The 20,391-nt window shown below is 37.7% G+C and overlaps 2 protein-coding genes across 4 annotated transcripts in view; one reads left to right on the forward strand and one right to left on the reverse strand.

Moving 5' to 3' along the window:
- Window positions 1–5,990, reverse strand: part of aaas (achalasia, adrenocortical insufficiency, alacrimia) — a 20,249-nt gene extending 14,259 nt beyond the window's left edge. Inside the window, exon 1 of the mRNA XM_044130631.1 lies at window positions 5,974–5,990. The gene's annotated coding sequence lies outside the window, so the exon portion shown is untranslated. The remainder of the gene's footprint in view (window positions 1–5,973) is intronic.
- The window catches only part of map3k12 (mitogen-activated protein kinase kinase kinase 12), a 21,888-nt gene extending 2,075 nt beyond the window's left edge, over window positions 1–19,813 (forward strand). For all 3 annotated transcript variants that reach the window (XM_044130579.1, XM_044130588.1, XM_044130595.1), the window contains exons 2-14: window positions 2,933–3,462; window positions 7,642–7,825; window positions 7,919–8,110; window positions 8,193–8,351; window positions 9,182–9,340; window positions 9,516–9,624; window positions 9,902–10,011; window positions 11,504–11,620; window positions 11,708–11,842; window positions 12,494–13,214; window positions 14,087–14,154; window positions 15,274–15,571; window positions 16,960–19,813. In XM_044130579.1, the coding sequence (XP_043986514.1) occupies window positions 2,994–3,462; window positions 7,642–7,825; window positions 7,919–8,110; window positions 8,193–8,351; window positions 9,182–9,340; window positions 9,516–9,624; window positions 9,902–10,011; window positions 11,504–11,620; window positions 11,708–11,842; window positions 12,494–13,214; window positions 14,087–14,154; window positions 15,274–15,571; window positions 16,960–17,118 (2,880 nt within the window). In that variant the 5' untranslated portion in view covers window positions 2,933–2,993 and the 3' untranslated portion in view covers window positions 17,119–19,813. The remainder of the gene's footprint in view (window positions 1–2,932; window positions 3,463–7,641; window positions 7,826–7,918; window positions 8,111–8,192; window positions 8,352–9,181; window positions 9,341–9,515; window positions 9,625–9,901; window positions 10,012–11,503; window positions 11,621–11,707; window positions 11,843–12,493; window positions 13,215–14,086; window positions 14,155–15,273; window positions 15,572–16,959) is intronic.
- Window positions 19,814–20,391: the final 578 nt, after the last annotated feature.

Here is a 20,391-nt window from a genome sequence, read left to right on the forward strand (position 1 = left end):
ATGTTTTGTATATGTTTGGCTATATTTTTTGTTATTCAATTTAAAACAAACATTCTAAAAAATAAATTTCTACATGCACATGTGCATAGTGACATCTCACCAGAGGCAACTAAGAAGAGTTTTTCTGATTACAAACATTTCGTTTTTCTTGTTGTTTTCCCACATTTTAGTGAAATTCCTCATTCTGCAAATTGACTGTGTTGAGGAAGACTATTACTAAGTTAGCTTAATTTGGAAAAAGCTTGGCTCTCTTCCTTATGGTCCCGGTTACCTGGCTCTTCCGGCAGGGCGGCGTGTGGCAGCAAGAACAACGATGCGTGATGATGTCACAGAATTACAAAGTTTAATCTCACAACAAGCAACGTATGAGTTAACAAGAAAACTGCAGAGTTACAGAGACATACATTCGTTACCTGAGACAAAAGAATTAAAAGAAAAATGGACAAAGAGGGACAAAGACGCGTCTTTGGAGAAGGCTGATGCAAAAAGCAAAACAGGGCAGCTTTCTGATTTATTATTACTGTGTACAAACTTTTATATTGGAGGTGTTTCCTAACTTTTTAATGTATTCAATTGAGGCGTAGCTCTGTATGACCAATCAGACGCTACCTTGGACGCCAATAAAACTTAGAACTTCCCCTAATTTCACGCCAGAGATCAAAGGCCATTTGCTCTCTGGAAGAACAATGGAGCAAGCAGCTGCATCCTGGTCTTCTGGCTCTAAGGCCATTTGGGCAAATAAAAGCATAAAACAAGACTTCACAGATACCTGTGAAATTCGGAGTGTCTCCTTCACAAAGTGAAGCTCCGTAATTTAATGTAAGACCTAATTCTGGTCTACTGCATTCAGCATTTTCCAAAGATTTAAGTCCCTGCTTTATCACATAAAATCAACAGCACAAAATGAGGTAAAATTCCTTTTCTAACCTATAAAACATAACATTCAAACAATTTTCTAATACTAAACAACACATTTTCATTGAAACAATTTCCATTTGATTCAGATATTATCATAGACAGTACAATTTTCAAATACATTCAGCATTCACCATTTTAAACTTAGATAATACACTTTGATTACAAACTTGCTATTAATACTTAGAAAAATGTTAATGATCTCAACATTCTATGTTGCATTTTAGTTTAAACCCTGCCAGATGTGGTTATAAAACCTTTTTTATTTGTTTTAAGAATCCAATCGGCTCCTGCTTCCTTCACTAGATGCTAATTTATTTTGTTGGTCTGAGCCCTGATAACAATCCTAAAAAAATACACAGAACATCTAGGTTGACCTTTGACATTTACTTAAATAATTGTGAAATTCTTCACAGAATATCTGTTTAAAACTAAGAAATTTGTTCAAAATCAGACTGTTCATTATAACCTTTACACCTGGGGTAAGATTAGCTGTATTAAGCACTAAAAATAGATTATCATTTCATGGATGTTTTGTATATAGGCCTCACAAATAAATTGATTAAGCCTTCTAATAGAGGAACCATTTTTCTTGTTGTTTTCCCACATTTTAGTGAAATTCCTCATTCTGCAAATTGACTGCTAAATATTAACAGTTCAGATGTGTTTCATTCATAAACTTGGCCACATGTTTTGTTCATTCTGTCAAAATTTGGTTGTGCTCAGGTCAATAATTTAATGTTTTCAGGAAGAAAAGTTAGTGTCAGCTTCAACAGACACGTGTAGTGGTAAAGGCAGTCAACTCAGCACCGGACAGCTCCAAAATGTAAACCCACTGGACTGCTCTGTTAGTTACTTTATATGTAGTTTCTCTCTTGTGTAACATGATGGGGTGCCCAGATTTTTCTGTTTTGTTTTTTTAAATTTAGTTGTAAGTGTTTGTTTTGTCAAATTTAATTTACCTTTCCACTAACAAGATTCCAGATTGCGTCACAAGGTGCAGTGCAATGGATAATTTGTTTTGATTTGTAATTTATGTTTTTTTGTTGGAAAATATTTGGAAATAGTGTAATATGCGAAAGTGTTTGCAGAGAGAATCCAACAGGACTAGGACAGAAGCCATTGTCAGTGGAGCTCAAGCAGTCGTTTCGTTCCATATTGTTAACAAAAAACATGCTTTGTCTGGTTAATTAAGACGCTTTTCAAGTCCAAACAGTATTTTTTTGAGAACTGCCTCAAACTTTTTATTTCAAACACTGGATGTTAATTTAAGTCTGTTGTATTGCTAGTTAAATCATCTTTAAATTAGCAAAGAAAGACATGTTGAAAATCTGATTTATTTAGCCCATAGGACCTGTACTGAAATTATTCAAAGTAGTACACTGAATGTAGAGGTTTTGCTTTCCTATTTAATCATATTTCATGTCTTGACCACATTTCAACACATACAATGCAATCTGTTATATGTTTATTGATCAAAAATGAGGGGATCATGTTGAGGGGTTAATACCAAATAGATAAACTAAACAACAGATTTGTACCAGTTAGTCTTGAAGACAGTTTGCTTTATTGTGATTTCATTGTGGGAATTGGGAGTTATCAGTGTCAAATTCTGCCACTAACATGTAAGGTTGAACCTCTTGCAACTAAAGCAAAACTTAAATATTGGAGAATCTGTTTCAGAATCATTGAAAAGTCATTTGTCTGCCAAAATGTTTACCATGCCAGCTGAAAAGCTCAGATCTTGTGCTTCTTGTGATGTCAGCAAGACAAATACACCCCAAGCAGAAGGAGCTGGTTTTTCTTTCAATGCACTTTTTAAGAAAAAGCATATTCTTCATGAAATCCTGCAGTGGAAATCCATACTTCATTATCTAGTAGTGTTATTTGTCAGTGGGTTAAAAAAACAAAACATCTAGTAGATAGATATTTTTGTAATCTTGAGCAGTATATTTCTGGAGGGAACAACTAGATAAGCCAAAAAGCACATTCTGATGTTTTTGTTTTTCCCTTCTAGGCTTTTTTCTCACCTCTTGCTCCTCCATCCTCCCTAACCTGCAGTGTTGGGGAAACCCCTGATGAGTGGGACCTGTATCCATGAGCCCCGTGCCCCTTCCCCTTCCCTGTCAGGCTTCAGCACCCCCATCTCAGAACCCCCCTATCGGAGACTCGATGGAGACACCCCTGCCTGCACCCCCGAAACGGACCTGACCCCCACACAGTGTGTGCTTCGTAACGTACTGTCCATTGAACCCACTGTGCACGGGGCGCCAGGCGGCAGCAGCCCGAGCCCCAGCGATGGATGCACAGCCCACTTCGACAACAGCGTGCTAAAACTCCACGAACATGAGGCCTGCCAGTGTGGCGGCAGCGGCGGGGCCGAGGCGGGCCACAGTCCGGAGGCTGGAGCTGTTCGGAGCCAGTCGGAGAACAATAGGCTCCAGTCAGGCAGTGGAGGATTTTTGGAGGGACTTTTTGGCTGCCTGAAACCAGTCTGGACCATGATTGGAAAAGCCTACTCCACTGAACACAAACATAACCAGGAAGGTAGGACTCACTTGTTCTCTGTCAGCCTCCTTGTTTGTTATTAAATGTTATTTTATTGTGCTGTGCATTAAATTCAGCTGTAGGATGAGGAAGCTACAACAAACTATATCAATAACTGTCAGAATCAGCCTCATTATCCAAAGATCAATCTGAAGTCTGAATAATTTTCTTGCCTTTGGACATGGCTAATTTATATATACTGTATATTTCTCAGGAGTAGACATATTTTTCATAATCTCTAAAATGATTACATATCAACCAAAGTGGAAGGACTAATAGATAAATCATTTGGCCAAGAAAATTAGGGTAATCAAACAAAACTTATTGTTAATCCATATGAGATTTATTTATCTAAGTAAAAACAAACAAAAACAAAGAAATCTAATGGTGCGTTCACACCAGCCCTTGATAGTCCACTTTAATCAACGCAAGCATTTTGTTTGCCTGGATAGAGAGGGGTACGAATGCGCAATCGAACTCTGATACAGGCCAAGAAAGCAAACTCTGGTCTGCCTACAAACTTCAACTGAATTGAACTCTGGCACAATTTGAATGTGTGAATGCTAAGAGGACCAGAAACCGCTCCAAAAGCAGGAAGTGGTCTACAGCCAGGGAGAATCAAACATGTAGGAAAAATATACATTTAGACAAAATGCTTCCATGACTGGTGCTGGGTTTACATTCTTTTATGAACGCATAATCATTCAAATGAATGAAAAGATGGGTCAAGGTTAAACACATTAGCCAATACCTAAAGTACTGACTGATTCCGGATTACTTTAGACTTTAATGACATTTCAAATTGGCAAAAGCAGAGCCTTCGCATAAGGAAACACTGAAACTCAATATTGTGAAGGAATTCAGGAAAAAAATTTGTTCAAGCCTAACTCTTGTTGAGTTCCTACAAACAGTCAAAAAGGGCCGTGAATTTTTGTCTGTTTACATAAATTAACTGCGATTGTTCAAATTCTTCAGTTCAATTTTGCTCTCTACACACAAACTTGATTGCTGCCAGATCTAAAAATATAAGAAATCCTTAAAATAGGACAAATCTGTCACAATCAAGCAGCTCTACCATAAATAATTCAACAACAAACTGATTTCTATCAGTGAAAAAGGATCTACAAAGTCATTTTTAAGGCTTTGGCATTTCAGCAAACCACAGTGAGAGTTATTATCCACACATGGAGAAAATATGGACCAGCAGTGAACCTTCCCAGGTGTGGCCAGCCTACCAAAATAACTCATGAATGACTCATCTAGGAGATCAGAAAGGACCCAGACAACATCTAAAACACTGCAGGTGTTTTCTCAGTTAAGGTCAGAGTTCATACTCTAGAAAGAAAAGGGGAAAAAACATTGTCCATAGGAGAGATCCAAACTGGTTACATTTACAACAAAAAATCTTCATTGTGCTGGCTGAATTAGAAAAAGTGGAAATTGTTTCCAAACTTAACAAAGCATTTCAGACAAAAATCATTATACTGACAGTCAAACAGGGCAGTGGCAGTGTGATGCTCTGGGACTACTATACTGCTCCAGGACAGGACAACTCGCTTTTGAAACAATGAATTTTTCTCTTTAGCTGTAAATCATGAAGTCTGTCCATCAGTTTGTGACTTTATAATTATAGGTCCGGCAAATGTACGACGATCCAAAGCAAATCCTCCGCCCTTTGGCTCAGAAATGTATGTCCTACTCAAAGTCTGGAGCCATTATTTAAGCAGTTATTCATGCATAAAAACCATTTGAAGCGGAGGTCAGAGTTCCTCGCCAGCGACGTAAACAACTCCCTGATGGTTATCAGAAACTTTTATTAACCATCATTAAGTTTAGGGAGCAATTACTGTTCTATACTGACTTTTTTCCCCTGTTTAATAAATTAAGCCCTGATTTGAAAAGGGCTTTTTACATTTAATTAAGTCATATTTGTCTGGTATTAAAATTTATTTGATTATATGAAATGTTAAGTTATGACCTAAAGTAAAAACAGAAGAAATCTCTAAGGTAGCAAATACCTTTTCAAAGCTCTTAGGTAGGATTTTTTTTTTTTTAACCTTACCTGCATTGTTAGACCTTATAAATGTGGTGTAAAACTCAGTAAAGTCCAAATTTCATGTGTGTGCACTATTCTTCACTCTGAAATTGAACAAGTGATGTGCAGAAGGAATCATTTAAATCTCCACCTCTATAGATGAACATAAAGATTGTTAGCAGTTGTCATTTAATTGAGCTGGAACACATACAATTAAATTAAGCAACAAGAAGACTAGTTACTGTTTTTACATTCAAGTTTTTGATATATTTTTAAAATTTACCACTGCTGTTACTGTATCGTTGGATTGAAAACGTCTGAAGCCCTGAAATGTAGTGGAGATAAAGCAAAATGTGGCAGTAGAAGATAAATCCAAGCCACTGAATCTGAAGCTATAATTAGAACACCACTTTATTATATTCACTGTATTAGAAAACTAACATTACTCATTACTTTCGGTGCTTACTGAATCTTACCTCGTCCATCTGGCAGCGTGTCTGTGTTTTCCATCAGCCCAGTTCAGTGAACGTCACTGCTGGTCAGGTGGAGAGAGGGAAACGGGTGGGGTTCGGGGAGGGCATCCTGTGCATCATCGTCCTCCACAGCTGCTGCTCCCAAGAGATCTCAACCCTTCAGTGGACATCATGAAGAATTGATTTGTGTGTCTCTTTTACTCTCCCTGGCTTGTCTGTCTTTAGCGACCAAGCCTTCACAACCATTTAAGCAATGTCAGTTTGACAGATGACAGACAGATTAAACTATGAGTGAATTGTTGGGTTTCTTTCCTCTGTGTTTTTTCTTATCTATGGACGTGAATGCAATGGTTTGCTCGATAAAGTGCTGATGAGCCTCTTGTTTGACCATTGAAGTTGAATCTTGTGATGGTGATTGTCCTTCTGAGCCATTTAGATACAAACACAGGCCTGGTATTTGCTAACACCCTCCACTTTCTACATGCTGGCAAGCTTATCTTATCTATCAGTGCTTTGCGAAAGGGTTCAAACCCCTTTTCACATTTTGTCAATTTGCTTCCATTTTTACTGTAGCTTACTGGGATTGTGTCAGACAGGAAGTACATTATTGTAAAGTGAGAGGAACATGACGCGCGATTTTCAAAATTTTCTAATAACAGAAAAACTCCCAAAAATAGTGAGGGACTGTACATAGAGAGCCAGGCTGAGCCATTATCTTACATAAGCACCTTTCACTGCAGTCACAGCTGCAGCCTTTTAGGTTTTGGCTCCACTAGATTTGTGCATCTGGTGGAGCCAAATGTACAAATGTACTTTGCAAAGCACAAATACTCAATTGAATTTCAATTGGACATTGACCATGTCATTCTGACACGTGAATATGTCTTGATGTAAACCACTTCATTGTGGCTCTTGCTGAATGTTTGATGTGATGCAGTATGATCGCACCGCGTGTCACCATGGGGATGGTGTGTTAAGGGCGATCTCTTGTGTTAATTTCATATAGTTAAGTGTTTTGCATGTAAACCAGACACCTCAATTTAGGTATTATCTGATCTGTTCCCACATGATTTACATGGAACTTCTTGTATGATTTTTCTTTTTAAAACAACTGTCTTTTAACCACTCTCTGATGAAGCCCATATGTTTTTTGAGTGGATAAATAATCCTTGTCCTCTCAACAAATTCTCTGCATCTCTTTCAGAGTCACTATTAGCTCTGCTTGGCATACTTTTAAATTTGTGGATCACTTGTCTAGTGGTTTCATTGGTCTTCAGGACACTATTTGTTTACTAATGCTCTCTAACAAACTACTGACAGAATAGGTGCATTTATTGAGATTTAATATAATTAAAATAACCTTAACACACACTGCAATTTATTTAGAGGTCACAGAAAAAAGGAGGTTAAAGACACATTATTTTCAGAATAATGTTACACTTCGAACCTCGTAAGTCTTGGCAATTTTGCATTGATCTATTACATAAATTACCAATAAAAGATTTGAGGTTATGTAGTGATAAAATCTGAAAAAGCTCTGGTTGTATGACTTATTTTCTAATGAACTACTAGTAATTGCCACAAAAATGCCTATAAATACCGATATTCTGCAGAGCATTACACAGTTTCATGTTTAATTCTGAGTTTGCTTTTTCGCTGGTTGGTGTTTAGAGTCCTGGGAGGTTCCTTTTGAGGAAATTTCTGACCTGCAGTGGGTGGGCAGCGGGGCACAGGGGGCCGTCTTCCTTGGGAAGCTGCACGGAGAAGAAGTGGCTGTAAAGAAAGTGCGGGACATCAAAGAGACCGAGATCAAACACCTGCGCAAACTCAAGCATCCAAATATCATCACTTTCAAGTGAGGAAGCCGTCGCTGTGACAACCTTTCAGTCATCTCCCCCTGATTGTTCTTCCCTTTTATTTACTGTCTGAACGACTTTCTTCCTTCCAGAGGTGTGTGCACCCAGGCTCCGTGTTATTGTATCCTGATGGAGTACTGCGCGCAAGGCCAGCTGTACGAGGTGCTGAGAGCGGGCCGTAAAATCACCCCCTCCCTCCTGGTTGACTGGTCCATGGGCATCGCAGGCGGCATGAACTACTTACACCTCCACAAAATTATCCACCGAGACCTCAAATCTCCAAAGTAAGACTGGGATCCATCAGCCTGAAGAAAATGTCTTTTCAGGAGAACGTTTCACAGCTGATTGATTTCATGTCGTTTTTAGCATGCTGATCACACATGACGACATGGTGAAGATTTCTGACTTTGGTACCTCGAAGGAGCTCAGTGACAAGAGCACCAAGATGTCATTTGCCGGCACTGTAGCCTGGATGGCTCCTGAAGTCATTCGGAACGAACCAGTGTCAGAAAAAGTGGATATTTGGTACGAATGGTGTAGTTAGGGCTGGACAACAAATCAATAACAATATCCTGATACACACATGATCAGTATCAATGGATAATATGCCTGATATTCAATATGTAGAATATTTACTAAACACAGCATTTTGGGGGATATTAGCAAAGGGAAGGCTTTAGGTGCTCAACCTCTCACAGTTAGCTTAGCAAGGTTGGTGGAATGAACTACATAACTCACTCTTTGGTTACCTAGCAACTCAATCATTCCTTAGTTACCTAGCAACAAAGTGTTGAGCAACATGCCGCAGCAGCAGTTTGAAGTTTTGCCACCGTGCCTCATGACTCTTTAAAAATAAACAACATTGTGGAATGAAAACTGTGGATAAATCAGGAAAGATCACTCCATCAGCTGGGCAATATTTCAGATATTTAAAAGAAACAAAAAAAAAATCATTATTTATGTCAGTAATTATCAATACCAACTGATATGAAACGCTGATATCATAAAAAGTCGTACAACGAATCAGAGACAGGAGGAGGACTTTGGCGATGTACATGCTGCTCAATACAGTAATGGTGGAGAAACAACAGGAAAGTTGTTTACAAGACATCATCGGTGGCCATGCTAACTAACCTGAGCAACTGTGGCAGACTCTGCTGTAGCATAGCAAAGAGTAAGACGGAGGGTGCGAGCAGCATGTACATGAGCATTGATTGGTTGGTTCTGATGGAGTTTTTGTGTAGATGACAGCAGGTCCACAGGGAGAAGGCAGACAAGCTTGATTTTTTAACTCTCACTACCTGAACTGTCTTGTGCTTTCTGTGAAAACACCTATATCTCGGTTCAACTTACAGGTCCTTTGGAGTGGTGCTTTGGGAGATGCTAACTGGGGAGATTCCCTACAAAGATGTCGACTCTTCTGCCATCATCTGGGGCGTGGGAAACAACAGCCTGCAGCTGCCTGTCCCAGAGAGCTGCCCTGATGGCTTCAAGATCCTCCTCAGACAGTGCTGGTGAGCACAGCCTGGATATGAATAGCAGTGCAGATGATTTTAATGATGAGGGCTGTGGAGCCAGTCTCTCAGAGTGGCTGCACAGGGAGGTGTTAGTGTGCAGTTTTGAGGACTTTATTGATTTTACTGTGCATGGGCCGTATACACAGCTGTGTTTCCTGTTTTGGGTATGCAGGAACTGTAAGCCCAGAAATAGGCCCTCTTTCCGACAGATCCTCCTTCACCTGGATATAGCCTCAGCTGATGTCCTCTCCACCCCACAGGAAACATACTTTAAGTCTCAGGTATGGCTGCTTTCACTTTTATTATCTGCTTCTTATTGATTTTAGTATGCATTCATGTGCTTCCCCAGGCAAAAGTTTACACGGACTGATTATAAGGATGTATGTAGTATCAATTTTGGGCTTTTAATGTTTCAATTGAACAGTTTATTGTTTTGGTCGACTGCAGACACTCAACTCACACACGCAGGCTCACAGAGTAATCCGTTAAATGAAATGCCACACAAGAGAGGCAGTATGAACTGTGCAGAGTTGGTGAACAGAAATGTGCTCTCATCAGGCTGAATGGAGAGAGGAGGTGAAACAGCACTTTGAGAAGATTAAATCCGAGGGCACTTGTCTTCATCGGCTCGACGAGGAACTGATTAACCGCCGCAGGGAGGAGCTCAGGTTTGTTTGTCTCATGTATATTCATAGATTTTATCTTAAGAGGTCACACGCTGCCAAAATATATACGTAAGTGTACAGTCCTGTGAACTTTTTCATCCTATGTTACGTTATGCCTGAAACTTCAGACTTACATGATAGATAACCTGAAGGTAGTTCATGGTTATAAAGTAGACCTGCAACAACTTATTATTTTAGTAATTTGATTATTCTGATGGTTAATCTGATGAAAAAGAAGTAATTTTACCACTGAAACCTTTCTTATGAAGTATTAGAACTACATCAAAATTGTAATCAATTCCTTTATTAAATAAGAAAATAAACACTTTATTGCCTAAAATCCAATAACAAAACATTCATTTCCATCTGCAGCTAAAAAGGCATCAAACCTCAACATGTGAAAAGCTCAGTCCTTTCTGCTTGACTAAACATCAATGCAGAGTTGGGCTAATCTCTTAATTATTCTTTGGATTAACTGATTAATAACACAGAAGCTGTTTAATAGGAGATTTTATTTGATTTTTTAAAAGAATTCGCAAACAAAGTTTATTTTTTATTTTTTAACTTAACTCCAAAATGTGGAATATTTGAATAGTTTTGGCTTAATTACTGCTCTGAGTACGTTATTTTTCTCAGCATATGACCTTTCTTTTAGTCTACATACTCCAGTTAATGATTCATTGATTACTAAATTAGTTGATGATTATTTCAATAATCGATCCATCACAATTAATCCGATTAATTGTTTCAGCCCTAAAATGAAAGAAAAACGGAAATATGTTTTTGTTTCTTTTTTTAAACAATCAAAAAAGTGAATTATGCACTTGCATCCATCCCTGTTTATTATTGCACCTTTGAGGTATAAAATCAAGAGCAATCAGACATCTGAAAAAGTCACTCACTTAATAAATAGCATCCACCTGTGTGCAATTTAATCTCAGTATCATTCCAGCTGTTTTGTGAAAGTCTCAGATGTTTGTTAGATAATATTAGTGAACAAAGTTGTGAAGAAGAAGAAGAAGAAGAAGAGTTTTCTTGTAGAAAGCTTTGTTGTTCTAAAGTCATTTTTTATTTGCTGAGCTCACTCAGCCTTTTGGAGGTAGTGACTTTACTGTCAAAACAAATTATTAATGGAAGTGCTGTTCTAACATACAGTTTGTATTACATTACCTACTATAAATATTCATTTAATATGATATATTGAAAAAATTGTCTAGAAAATAATAGTAAAAAACATGTTACCCTTTTTTAGATTTTTATTTGTAAAATAATCAAATGTGTTTTAGGATTGTAACTTGACAAGTTATAAAACAAATCATGGAAGTGGATATTTTTTGCATGAAGCCATTTTCCTCCGATCCCACTTTTTGATGCCCTTCCTTTGTCTGTCCCTGCAGATGGTGTAAGTGCCTTGAGTGCACATCTGATGAAGAGGGTCTGGATTTTCTCATGTAGATTCAAAATGACAAGAACCACTTCTTCCTTTTTTTTTCAGGCATGCTTTGGACATTCGTGAACACTATGAGAGGAAACTAGAGAGGGCCAATAACCTTTACATGGAGCTCAGTGCTGTGATGCTGCAGCTGGAGCTTAAAGAGAAAGAATTGCAAAGGTATAAATAAATTGTTTAAATACCAGTGATGTAAAAAAACAAAAAATGTCTCGGGTATTTTGTTTTGAATTGATCATTTCCTTTCAGGAGAGAGCAGTCTTTGGATAAAAAGTATCCGGGTTTGTTCAAACACCACAGCTCAAGACAGAGCAGCTCTTCCAACTCCATGGACAAGCTCATCAAAAAACGAAACGTCCCACAGAAACTGCCCTCTGGAAAGAGGTACGACGTTTCTCTGCTCCTGCCTGCATTTGACAACAGAGTAATCAATAACAATATATATCACAATAGACACATGATCATTATCAATAGATAATAAGACTGATGAAAGTTTCAGTAATTCAGATTCAGATCTAGAACCGCAAAGCATTCTGGGGGATGTAGGCAGAACCAGGAACGACATGATGATTCGAAGGAGTTTCTTCGAGCAATTTTTTAACATTTTTGCTAGAAAAGTTCTGGTATTAATCTAAACATTTCCGAGTTTTATTCTAGCAAAGTTTTGACTTTTCAAACTGATTTTTGTTGTTGTTTTTTTCTAGAAAATTTTTGAGATTCATCTAAAAAATATTTCTAGCCAATATTCGATTTTTCCCTAAAATTTCCTTGTTTCCTGGCGGAAATTTACTCCTTTTTTCCTATCTATAATAGCCCCAATTCGCCAGCTTTTAAATCAGGAATGGTTACTCACCAGATTGTCAATATTTCACTTATTTAAATAAAAAACTAATCAATAGTAATCGATATTGACTGATATGAAATGCTTATTTCATGATACTTTCCAGCCATATCGTCTAGCCCTATTTTGAAATGAATAAATATTCATGTGGTTGAACGAGGGAAACTGCTGACGATTCTCTTGCCCCTTTTTAGGCCAGACATCCTGAAGTCTGAGGTAATCCTTCCCAAAATGGACTCCTCTGTGATGCAAGTCACGATCCCCGCCTGCCCCAACAGGAGCTCCACTTCTCCCAGCCGGTGTCGGAGAGTAAAAACCCGCCATCGCAAGCCCGGTAAGGGCAGCAGCGGGGACCTGGCTGGTCTCAAAGCAAACCAGTCGTCCTCCAACAGGGAGACGTCAGCGCAGGCTAACAACGCCACCACCAACAACTCCAAGCAGCTCCTGGAGCCGGCGGCGGCCCTGCGGGGTCTCAGCCACGAGCAGCAGCACAGGCAGCTGTCCTCCTCCAGCCCAGACCTCATCTGCACCACGCTGGAGACGGAGGGCCAGAGGAAAAGGGAACCCTCAGCCAGCGGACTGGAGAGAGGGGGCAGCCTCAGCGCCTCGGCTGGGTTAGGGGGATCAGAGGGCGGGGTCGGGGGTCTGGATGACCTCACAGAAACGCCTCCACGCAGCGACACTCCAAGTGAGGACGCCGCGTCGTTCCCGTTCTCCAGCAGCCCAGATTCGCCATGTGGGAGAGGGGCAGCCGGAAGAGGATCGCTGGGATCTCCTCGTCTTCCTCATGACGGCGACGACAAGGATGAAGGAGCCAGCGCCGTGAGGATACCACGGGGGGCGTCCGGGGGGATCGGGACTCAGCACCTGACACCTTCAGCCATTTTGTACAGGGCAGCTATCACACGCAAGCAGGTAGAGGTCTGACTAAATGTTCAGGAACCTCAACAGGCCTCTTATGGGAAAGTAAATATAAACAGCAATAATTTCTAGGCCAGTCACAATAAGTAATAAATAAATTAATCCCATGATAAATTAAGACAAACTCAATCATTTCTATTTGCATTATTTATCTTTTTTTTCTCTTTCTACCAAAAGTTAGATGAAAAAAGACTTCAGTCCTTTCTTTGACAGACTATTTTGACTTCATAATTGATTTTATTTGTTGTTTCTGTTGTTTTGTGTGTTTATTTTGGATATTTAGAATCTCTTCCAGTTCCAAAGTCAAATATTCATTAGAACTTAAAGTTCATTGACCTTTGAGAATGTGTACTTGCATTATTATTACATCATCACCATTATGTTATTTGAAAATTATCTCAAAACAACAATATAATCATTTATCGCAATAACTTCTGGGACAATTTATCTTCCAGAAACATTTGTTATTGTCACAAGCCTAATAATTTTATTTGAAAAAATTTGGTGTTCAAATTTGAAAGTCATGTTTTCATCATATTATTTAGACATTCATAAATGTCAGAGTTCCAATATTTAATTTGGAGCCAAATATTTAGTTTGCAAACTAAATATTTAGTTATCAAATAAATATACAATTTGGAGCTGTTAGTGACTAGGTAAATATTTAGCTAGCAACCTAAATATTCAGTTTGAAAATTAAATGTTTAATTTGGAAATAAAATGGAAGATAAATATCTAGTTAGTTCTCTATTACGGGCTAAATAAACCAAATTGTTGCTGTTAATTTTTTACTGTCAATTTACGAAGGGCACCGAAAATCTTCTGAGCGTTTTCTGATTTGTACATTTTTCTGGTTTTTCCTACAGAGGCGTGGGGTGTCATCCGAAGAGGAGGAGGGTGAAGTTGACAGCGAGGTTGAGTTGCCACGGAGACGGTGAGTAACTTGCTGTCCTTCGTCACTGGAAAATTCCCTCAAGCCCCACTCCATCTCTGACAAGTCACAGATTTATTAATAGAAATAAGAATAATTTCCCCATGTTTTTATTTATTTATTTGTTTATTTCATAAATTTTCAGCACAAGTGTCAAACTCAAGACAAATCCGACTTGTCGTAGCTTCTTATGAGGCCCTCTAAACTCCAGAGGGTCATGAAAAAATAAATAGTTGTGTGCTTGGATATTATTTTATCGATAAAATCAAAGAAACTTTGTACTGCTAAATTACATCAGTGCTAAAGGATGTTCAACATTATGTTTTCAGGAAGTACTCATTTTATCCAGAGACAGCAATTTAGTAATTGTTCAACAATTTGTTTATAGGTTTTTGTCAATACATCTTACCACACACAGCCCTTTGAGGACATTCAGGATATTTATATGACCCAAAATGAAAGTGAGTTTGACACTCCCCAATTACAGTTTAAAATTAGCATGTTACATGTTGATATTTTGAGTGAAAAGTAGTAACTGGAAGAATAAAGTATTTTATAATCTACCCTTTGTCTCAAACGTTAATTTGCTATATTATACACAGCTAAGCATCCATAGATACATCTCTAAACGCAAAACAGGCAATTTATATGTAACAGGGTTTTATTTGATCAATATTACAGATGTGAAGTTTGTCGAAACCGATTTATTTATTCAAGTTAGTTTTGTTTTTGTCAAAAACTTGTTTTCCCCTGACGTTTATTGCTACATCAGTTCTGTTACGCTGCACTTTGGCAGTTGGTGGTTACCTTAGCAACCAGTAACTGGCAGCTGTTTCTGTCGCCATTTGTAACTTTGGGGCAGAAGCAGCTGGACGGATGTTAATCACCAACTTGATTTTCTCTACTGTTCCAATAAATACAGTGAAACTGCCACACTACTAAATAATACTGAGTCAATATACTTTGGTAGAATATTACATTTTATTGTTTTCTTAAAAGTAATTATTGATCTAATCTCATTGGTTTCTTTAGACAGATTGTCATATTGTTAGATTTTCAGAAGCAGGAATTTATTAAATCTTAGGATTTTTTGTTTTTTTGTTTGTTTGTTTTTTTCTCTAGCCGTCCGACCAGCATCACCAAGTGCCAGTCGGTTTCCACCTTCAGCTCAGAAAACCTCTCGGTGTCAGACGGCGAGGAGGGCCACACCACTGACCACTCTCACAGCGGCACGCCCGACGTCGTCAGCACGAACACGGACGACAGGTTGGATGACCGCAGCGATGACCTACTCTCCCAGGGCTCAGAGATCCCGGCAGACAACACCGATCCTGCACAGGCGTCTGACGGCTTGTCGGAGAGGGACGGCGCTCTGGGCCAGAGCAAAGCCCAGCTGGACACCGGGCAGAATCCTAATGAGGTAAAGGAAACTCCACAGTTTCGCATGTGTCAGTTATTGTTGTTCTTTCAGAAAAGAGAAAAGAGCAATACGACTAACTAAAAAAAAAAACTAAGAAAAAAACTAGATGTTGCTAAAATTAGATGTAAGAATCCCACTGGCACCGTTATGTTGTGTTACAGCAAAAAAAAAACAACAACAAAACAACTAAACTTTTTTTGTTTCATATGAAAAACCAACAAAAAAAGTCACAAATAATTTACATATAAAGACTTTGAAAAGAGTAAATTATATATATATATATATACACAAATTTATTCTTCACATAATATCCAGTGCTACCGAAACAAAAAAAATAGCAGATATTTTGAATTCATCTTTTCTGACGAGGTATTCTAGGTTTTTAGAGAACATTAGTGAACAGACAGGTTGTGGTGAAGATTTTGAAGAAGCTTAAAACAAGATTACCGGTAAGTTATAAAACAGTGTCCCATGCTTTAAAGATCTTATAAGAAAGAATACCAAAAAAAAAAAAAACAGTTTGCAAAATACACAATCAAAACTCCTATCTACATTCATGAACCTATGAACAGAGCTACACTGGCTTGCTTTAGGAGAAAGAATATTATTTATTGGGCCAAATAAAACTCCTGAGCTGGTCATAATGCAGCAAAATGTACGTCTTTTTCTTTTGCACATTAAAATCACTTAGTCTGATTCTAATATTGAAATAACTTGAAACTTTACTGTAGCACATATTTAAATTACACGTGATATTTAAATTACTGCATCGTGATATATATATTTTAGCAGAAGAGAACAGCAATGATTTGACTTGATTAATTTTCAAAGAAATTGTATGTAGGTTTAACTGGGATTACAAGGTAAAATTAGTGACTATTTACTTTATTTGCTCTATTGTAAGTTCTTTTTTTAAACTTAAGTACGTAATTGAGTTTTATTTTTTATTTTCAGCATACAAACAATATTTACTCCACCAAGCTAGAGAGTTTTTGCAACTACTCTCAGGGGAATATTTTGGATGTGTCATTGTGACAATTTCCTTTAAATCTTGATCCAGAAGTCAGTGATTCAGGATGAGGCGACACTATTTTGCTTCAAGTTGCATTCAGATCAAACTTGTTTCCACTTATTATACAGACTATTTTGCAGAAAAAGGATAAAGCTGTTCACTTAAATTAGCTTCTGTTGTTCCCTCCCAACAACAAATTTGCTAAATTAATCCATATAAACCGGGATTATGTGAAATCCAGACAAAATAGCGTATAATTTGGGAAGATTTGAATTAGAATGAGCCAAAAAGTGCGCACACCACTGTAAAAAATAACTCAAAATTACTGAATACCATTTTCCACGTATATCCTGCATGTGACTGTTGTTTCCTTCAGAACCGGGCCTTGTGTGATGATTCTGACTGCGACAGCGCCGAGCTGGACCAGTCAGGCAGCGGAGAGCCCAGTCGACCTCCCAGTGCCGGAGCATGGGTGTCGCCATCCCAACCCTATCAAGGGTCTCCACAGATGCCCAACACAGGACACCCTCCATAGATCACCACACGCAAAACAAAGACCTCTGGCCACCCTACAATGAGCAACCATCACAGGCGCACACCGATCTGTCAGTGCAGTACATTACTGCTGCCATGAAGAACTACACCTACAACAACACTCAGACAACGACAAGTAGCGTATGGTGTCTCATAAGTTTGTTGGCGGGTAAACCTGTATCAGATGACATAGGTCTTTTGGCGTAAACGCGACAAATATAATCAGATACCGTATCTTGGCAGCTTGTGACATCAGTTAAATGTCATTTACGTTAAGTAGGGTTGTTTTTAGGAAACATAGTTACCACGTTAACCTTAGGCACTATGCCAGTTCAGCAAAAACCCATTATTAGATGTGCACGCATGCACAAGAAGATACTACACTCTTTAAAGTAGTCCTTAAAACACTTTAACCCTCACTCTGGGAGCATCCTCCATGACTCTCCACACTCTAATGCATCAAATACTAATGAGAAATAATGTAAATATACAATAAGAACCACAAGAAATGTCTAACTTTATTTTATATGTAAGATAAAATGTAAGATTAAACTGTATGCAGCCCTGTGAACAAATGCATGACTACATGTTTATAATTTATGGTTTGAATGTATCTGTTTTCTATTTTGTGAAAGTTTACACTTTTTTAATCCTGAAAGTCTTACTTTAGTTATCTACTTTTTGTTTAATAAATGTCGGCATCACAAAAGAGAAAAAAAAAATACAACGAATGAAACCATCATGAAAACACTTAAACAGGGAATTCAGTAGGTGATATATTATTTCTGAACTCTTACTGAGTTTTAAACTAACAACACATATACGGTTTTTATTGGCTTTAGTAAATCAGCAACAAAAAGGAAGACTTTATGGTTCAATCAAAATGCACCTCTATCATTTTCAACTTGACGTTGTTAGGCATTAGAAACATAAAATGTCTGCACAGAATCTTGATTTCCCCAAGTCTGATTCAAAATGTGCTGAATTCCAAAAAAATAATTGTATTTTATTGCTGTAAAACATTTTAGGAAGGGCAGACATATCTTCCATTTTCCACCAATTCTTCAAAGTTATTAATCCCAATGCACCTGTGCTAGCTGCTAATGCTGACTTAGGTTTTTTGGGCCTGCTGAACTGAGGAACCTGGCCTAAACCGTCTTACAACTGCACTTTGTCCTTGGTGACCTTCATCACATTTATAAAGATAAACTGATTATTTTTCATTTCAATTTCACCAACTTTTCTCACTTGTAAAATTTGGCACTAATTTTACAACACGCTCGGTGCTAGCTGCTAATGCTAAGTGATTTTTCTTATTTTTTTTAGGGGACTGCTGAACTAAAGAACATAAACATTTTAATTTTGCACTTTGTCCTTGCTGATAACATTCTCAAGCGAAAGCTGATTTGTTGAAGGCAGAACATATATTTTTAAGTTTTGCCAATTTTTACTTGTAAACATTTGGGTCTAAAGTTTATTTCATTGCCAACTGAACCATTTCTGAACTCTAACTCAAGTACTTTTGTCCTAATGAACTAAAAATTTTACTTTTATTACAGCGCTTTGTCCTTGCTTATATCCCAACTGACAATTTGTTTAGGCAAGGCCTTTTTTTCATTTTTATCATTTCTTATCTTCTGTAAAACCTTGGCGCTAATATTTATTACAATGCACACTATGCTAGCTGCTAATGATAACTAAAGTCTTTTGGACCTGCTGACCCAAAAGTATGTGAGACAAACTAAAGAACTTAAACCTTTTCCACACTGCACTTTGTCCTTGTTGACCAATATCACAAAAAATACATTTTGATCAAGCAAGATTTTTCTTTTATCAGTTTTGCCTCATTTGTAAAAATTTGCCGCTTAGTTCTGTTGAACACCCTTAGTTAGTCTTAAGCAGCTGCAAAGTTGTAATATAATTAAACATACACTGCTTCTAACTCCATATGTTTTCCAGTTTTGACCTCCTACAGACGTAGTTTTTCACAAGAGGCACAGGTTAGTTTTAACTTTACTAGATCATGTTACTGAAATTAAATTCTGTGCAGCCATTTCTTAAGATGTAAATAAGCCAGTGAACTATTAGTGGAGCTACACAAAGTTCTATAGAAACATTTTGGCTTTTTTTTATTTCATGCAACTACAGGGTTAGCAAAGGGCTTATCACGTTGGTAGGGTGCACAAACACTTCCAAGTTTGAAAGTTTCCCTTTATGTTGACGTTCCATGAAAGAAGCATTAAGAGGTCACAGTAGTAATTTTAATATTAATCAACGTGTAAATTAGGAGGTGATCCTTTTTTTTGTAATGAACCAAAAGGCCTCCTTGGACTTCACGATGTTTGCAGGCCTCTTAAAAACCTCAACCTTTCCTTTGACCCTTTAAGGTGACTGCAGGAGAAGCTGAATAAATAATAGAGCACTTCTCCATGGTGGTTTCTAGAAAACTAAGTATCCGTTGGATTTAAGTATCTATTTTGTTTTTATACAGCATTGCACATTGTACCAGTACCATAGAAATTATATCAAAAGCAGAATATAATGAGCAAGAGTAAATAACGTATTGGTTAAAAACAAATGTGTGAACTTTAAAAAGAAGGGGCCATGTTATAGCTGCAGTTTATTCTGTTGCTGTGTCACGTGAGACAGCTGAATGAGAAATAAATTATTTTCAATGACTTTAAGCATGTCCAAAATGTTGCAATGTCTTTTCTTTACACTTCAGAAAAACATAACAAATACATGAGATACATTGTTAAAAACTGCTTTTATTTCAGGAATTAGTCTAAAAAATGCTACTTTTCTACAGAATCACTAGTTATACTTTTCTAGCATTTACTGCTTTTATTCTTATTGTTTGACAGATTCTAGTTTCTTCATGTAAATAATCATTTATTCACATTCCGTTCAGATTCAGGCTTACAGTATTTTATAAATTACTACTATGATGTTATTAAACTATATTTATTCACTATTTCAATGTTATCATCAACACCACCACCACTATGGTCTCAGTTATTTCTGAGAAAAGAAAAACATTTTCCTCACATCCAGGCTCACTCCTGGCGATCCAAGGTCCACCAACCTTTATCAGATCTACACAAAGCTCCAAAAGTCCAGATTAACAAAATAAACGGATGGGAACACAGGAATGACACAAAACGATTACTGAGCAAGTTAGAGGTGAGACATGATATAGCTTAAAAGGTTCCTTCAACCCGCACTAAACAAGAGAAATCACCTTCAGGCTTCTAAAGTGTTTCTTTTTTTTTTC

The sequence above is a fragment of the Gambusia affinis genome, linkage group LG01, assembly GCF_019740435.1.
Source record: "Gambusia affinis linkage group LG01, SWU_Gaff_1.0, whole genome shotgun sequence".
NCBI classification, from domain to species: Eukaryota; Metazoa; Chordata; class Actinopteri; order Cyprinodontiformes; family Poeciliidae; genus Gambusia; species Gambusia affinis.